The sequence below is a fragment of the Loa loa genome (assembly GCF_000183805.2).
Source record: "Loa loa unplaced genomic scaffold supercont3.107, whole genome shotgun sequence".
Taxonomy (NCBI): Eukaryota; Metazoa; Nematoda; class Chromadorea; order Rhabditida; family Onchocercidae; genus Loa; species Loa loa.
In genome coordinates this window covers 19,657-25,122 of record NW_018108287.1, presented here as the reverse complement: position 1 = coordinate 25,122, position 5,466 = coordinate 19,657, and the positions used below count along the sequence as shown (strand labels likewise).

At 27.8% G+C, this 5,466-nt stretch overlaps 1 protein-coding gene across 1 annotated transcript in view; it reads right to left on the bottom strand.

The window, feature by feature from the left end:
* Nucleotides 1–5,190: 5,190 nt before the first annotated feature.
* LOAG_17643 (zinc finger protein) overlaps nucleotides 5,191–5,466 on the bottom strand; it is a gene marked incomplete at both ends in the record, with an annotated part of 1,190 nt that continues 914 nt past the window's right edge. Inside the window, one exon of the mRNA XM_020450305.1 lies at nucleotides 5,191–5,251. Within this exon, the coding sequence (XP_020306031.1) occupies nucleotides 5,191–5,251 (61 nt within the window). The remainder of the gene's footprint in view (nucleotides 5,252–5,466) is intronic.

Genomic DNA, 5,466 nt, shown 5'->3' with positions numbered 1-5,466 from the left:
GCTTCAGTGAATTTTTATAACGATTTAAAAAGGATGGAACAAAATTAGGAAAAGATTCACTGTCGTAGATTAATTAGAAAAATACTTTATCGATTTTTGAAAAATTGTCACTTACTACTGATGGGTAATTTTTACTAACAAACCTGACACTATCAATTATACAATAATAAAATAATTGTAATCATATAATAATCGATTATTTACAATGAATTATAGCCAAAATTTACAAATATTTTATGCAAAAATTTATTGAGAAGCAGGAAAATTTATTAAAAAGAAAAATGGATTGAAATTGTAATTGTATTGTAATAACATTTCTCTAAATATTTTTATAAAATTTTTTGCTTTGAAAAAAAAAGCCTTTTCTTTGTTTGATTTTTCCTTTCAGCTCATTTTATTTAAAACATTGAGTTGTTTTCAAGAAAAAAAAATATTAAAAATTAGACAGAAGAGAAGGCGAAAAAGTTTGAATGAAAATTTATGAACTTTTAAAAAAATTTTTGGCACAAATTAATAATTATGGTAGAAATTTGTTAAAAGTAAATAAAATTAACAGAAAAAAAAGCATAAAATAAATAGAGCAAAACAAAATGGGATATCCATAGAAGAAGACAACAAAGAACTTTATTTAGAGAGCATGACAATCTAAAATTAAACCCAAAGTAATGAAAGTATGCAATAAGTACAGGTAACAAAAAAAAAAAAAAAAAGCGTGCAATTAAGTGGTGCCAAAAAAAAGCAGGTAAAGCTAACAGTACTATCACTTTTGCAATGATACTGCTAAAAAATCGATTGTTGTACGGAATGGATATTTATTCCTATTTAGTCAAAAATTTCGTATGAATTGATACAAATTACAATTATTAATGGAAGCAAGTTTTTAGTACAACAAAAACAGTCTCTGATTCATCCAATACCGGAAAAAAGAGCATGTCATATTTGTCAATCGGAAATCGGTGAACTTGTTCGGCTATGTGCTTATACCGGAACAATAAATTTTCAGCTCATTTAAAATTTCATTAAATGAAATTGGCAAGTAAAAAATTTTATTCATGATTTTTGAGCAATGATTATTTTTATGAAGAATGAAATGGGAAATAAACGAAACATGTTTGTGCTAACGAAGTCGTTATGTCAAAAGTTTGATTAAAAGTTTAATTATATGCTAACTATTGTAAACATTTTGAAAAAAATGTTATAAGATTGAAAATTACCAAAAGCAATATATTATTTCTAATTATGCTTAATGGCACAATAAAGTATTGAAGTGTGAAATATAGAATGAAAATTGAAAGGTAACAAAATAATTGGCGAAATTGTTCGCATAAAAAGCATTAAACTTTATAATGATGTCATATAGGATTCTGAAATTAATTTTATTTAAAGATGCTGAACTAAATTTTTACCATTTTTTGTTTTCAGAAACTTCAGATTTTAAAATTATATCGAAAATATTATGTGTTTTAAAGTATTTAAAAGGAAGAGGTATGAGAAATGTTGTTTTATGGGCAGTAAAATTTGGTTGGGAGTTCATTACTTTAAATTTGTTTTAAAATGTAAGCATTTCAAATAGCTAGTAGGAGAAGGATTTTGCGTATATACATATGTGTCATTTTCAATTTTTAATATGAATTTAAATAAATGATTGAGCTAATGATGGAAAATTTTTTCCTTTTATCATTGATATCAGATCCATAAAACACTGGCAAAAACCTTAAATTATCACGAAAATGGCCTAAAAATTAAGGCTTTTTTCGAAAAATTCTCATTGAGCCAAAACATTTCGATGAAATTTTTTTGGTGTATTCGCTAGTGCGCGACATATTCAGTGGTTTTTTTTTTAAATTTTCAATTTCCATTCCAATTTTAGGTCATTTAGTAGCATATGTCCATAAAGTCAATTTTTTTCAATTTTTTAAAATATTTTCATACTACCAATATGATAACCTCATATTTGCTGAGAAATGTTCGAAATGCAAATCACCTTCTGTTAGGCCTAGAATAAAATTTTACCATATATCACCCAATTGCTTCCGTTAGTATTGATTGAAGATCATATATAAATGCTAATTTTGTTGGGAGTGGGTAGCCATGTGCATCGATAGCCTTTGTTCACGTATAGTACTGTAATAATAGCAATCAGTGTTTAGTCCTTTATAATGAATAATTTCATTTCAGTTGCCATATTGCATTGTGAAAAATAATTAATTTATGCAAATTTCCTGCAACATTTTTTGCAGGTTTATTTCATTTCGGTTCAATATTTCCAACTTCCAAGACTGAGGCGATATTAACCGGAAGGATAAACTATATTGCTTCATCACTTGCAATTAATGCTTTTAATTTAGATTTTTTTTTTTGCATACAAATATGTTCGTCATAATATTGCAGTAGATTCAATATTGCTATAGGTTTGATCAAAATTAAGAATTTCAATTTTTCTTTTCACAAAAAAAAAAAAAAAAAAAGAAACAAGCGAATATGTTTCTGAGGGAAAGAATGATTACATCGCTTTAGGAAGTTGTATGCTTGAGCAAAAGAAGTTGAATGCTTGACACTGAATTCAATGCTTGATATCGGAAATACTTTTCTTTCTGTTAATTTTATTGCTTCCAAATCCGATAGACTTTTTACAGCGTTGTCAAATAAGATTTAAATTATGGAAAAAAATTTCTTAAGCAAGATTTAGATAGAAAGAAAAAAGTGGGAATTTATATAATTCAATATTGATATTCCTGCAGTAATAGTTGATTTGAGATTAATCAGAGTAATTCCACTGAAAGTTATATTTACTTCTTAAATTTACTTACACATTTTGAAAGTTATTCAGAATGATAAAAAGCCTCACACATTTTGTATTTGCTTATTCATGTGCTCAAAAAGCCTAATCCACCACTAATGTTTCTCGAAAAGAATCTTTTCTAAGGTTCACCAATATTACGATCATTATTCACTTATGATGCTATGGAAGAATTGGATTAAAAGAACAGGAAAAATAAAATTGATTAAAATAAAATTTTTTTATTAAATAAGCATTATATGTGTGAATTCATATTTATATATAAGTAAAATATTGCATTCATTGGTCATTTAACAACAATATTGATAAGAATGGGGAGGAAATGTCAATGTAGTGAGTGAAGTTCAATGATCTTTGACTTTTTATAATATTTTCTTTGGTTTTTCAATTCATTCAAAATTCCCCTACTCTCCTGAAAAGAAAAATTCATCAACACTTAAATTAATTCTATTAAAAAAAGTAGCAAATTTAGCGCTAATTGCATGCACAGTATGGTATAAGTAATAATTCTAATTAATTTTCAATTTTGATTACTGTAATTTAGGATGATTTTTTGCAGAGGATTTATGATGTTCTTAGGTATTTATTGAAAATGTGAAATAAAATGAGCTTGGAAAATATACTATATGAAATTATGGTATGAAAAACTAATCAGAAAAAAATATTAGTTTACCAAAATAACGAATAAATATTATTCATTACTTTATGATTAAGTAATTTAAATTTGTATATCGAAAAAACTAATGCCTAGTAAAAAATATCTTGAATTTTGAAGAAAATTTATTATAATGAATTTATTTTAATTCGTTTGTCATTCTTTTTTTGTCAATTTCACAAAATTTTTTCCATTATTTCACTCACTTAAAATATCAATTTATCAAAACAGCAAATAATAAAAATTCAATTCGAAACTAAAAAAAAAGATTTTTTTTTTTGGACAGGCGAGAATTCTTATATTGCTATTAGACGTAATAGTATATGTCCTTTTTTTCACAAAATAATTTTGTTCGAAAAAAGAAAAGTAATGATTAATTAATTAAACTATTTTCAGTTTCTTGAAATACAGAAAAAAGATTTGTTAATGACTGTAAGATTTTACGATTAAAGAGAAAAAGAAAAAACAGAAATAACGTTAAATTTTCACTATTTCTTTTTCCTTGCGTGGAAAAAAGAAGGAAAAATGTTGCTCATTTTGAGTTAATTTAAATCTGTAGTGTAACACAAGCATATTACGTCACCGTAAGATGGAATAAAGCACTGTTTGCCAGTAATAACATTTCTTTTGTTAGATCAACACACGTCGTCAATGTAGGTTATCGATATTGTTTTTGCATTTTTGATCGGTGTATTATCAATCGGATATATTGTTTACTGTTAAAAATTATTGATCATGTTGTGCACTAGCGAATACACATAAAAATTTTCACCCAGGTATTTTGGACTGATGTAAATTTTTAAAAAATTTTTAATTTTCAGGCTTAGGCTAAGGTTTTGGGCTTGTTGAAAGTTTGGTAAAGCTCTTGCCATTTTTAATCAGTGTATTATCAATCTGATATATTGATTACTGTAAAAAATTACTGGACATGTTGCGCACTAGCTACCATTTGTAAAACTATTGCTGATAGTAATGGTTGTACTACTGTTGCTGCTATTTGTATTGAAACTTGTAGCATTGAATGTTATGTTGAAACCATTACACTGAAACTTGTGCTATTTGTATTGAAATACCTTAGACCTGTCACCGATTTGGAACTTTCGTTGAATGCAAATCAACTATTCTGCAATTCAGTGGTGTGAGACCGTAGTTGGAATGGATTATCGAGTGAATGAAATGTTACTTAAAAATGGCATAAGTGAAATGCCTATTGTCTTCAACGAAACTGTGCAATGGAACTATGAGTTGACAAACGAAACGGATGGATTACCCTACGGGAGACTTCAAGTGTTGTGATAAAGAAAAGTCTTTTTGTTGCCAAAAATTTACTTCCATGTTGTTTGTGTTATAATTGAATGAGGAAATCATATGAGATAATATCATTTCATCAGTAATTTAATAACTTAATTGGAAGTTCTTCATGTATGGCATGCAAGCTACCTGCTCATCATATATTCGCATTAATAATGAAAAAGCTGTTTAGTTAGATGCAAGTAAACACAAAAAGGGAAATTTTATTCAATACGATAAGAGAAATGAAAAAGAAGTCTTAGAGGAACAATACTAATTTTCATATAAAGGAATACAATGCTAACAAAACAGTGAGGAAAAACGAATTAATCTTATAGAAAATACAGCAAAATAGCAATGCATATTTCAGTTTAAAATGTATTTATCAGCCCATCATGTGTGATTTCAAAGAGAATTTCCACAGGAAAGCTTCACCGCATGCAGTTCAATTGAATCTGGGCTTAGCATTGCCATGAACCTTCATGTGTCTTCTCTTCTCATATCCCCTGATTGGGGGAAGCTTTTGTTACATTTCAGACAAGACTACTCATCGGTATGAATTCGCTTATGCCTAGACAGACCCGCTGACTGGGTGAAATTTTTCCCACAATCCGAACAAGAATACGGCTTCTACCGGTATGAATTTCTTATGTTAGAGTACTAGACCCGCTAACTGGGTCGGAAATTTTTCCCACAATCCGAACAAGTATAACGGCTTCTC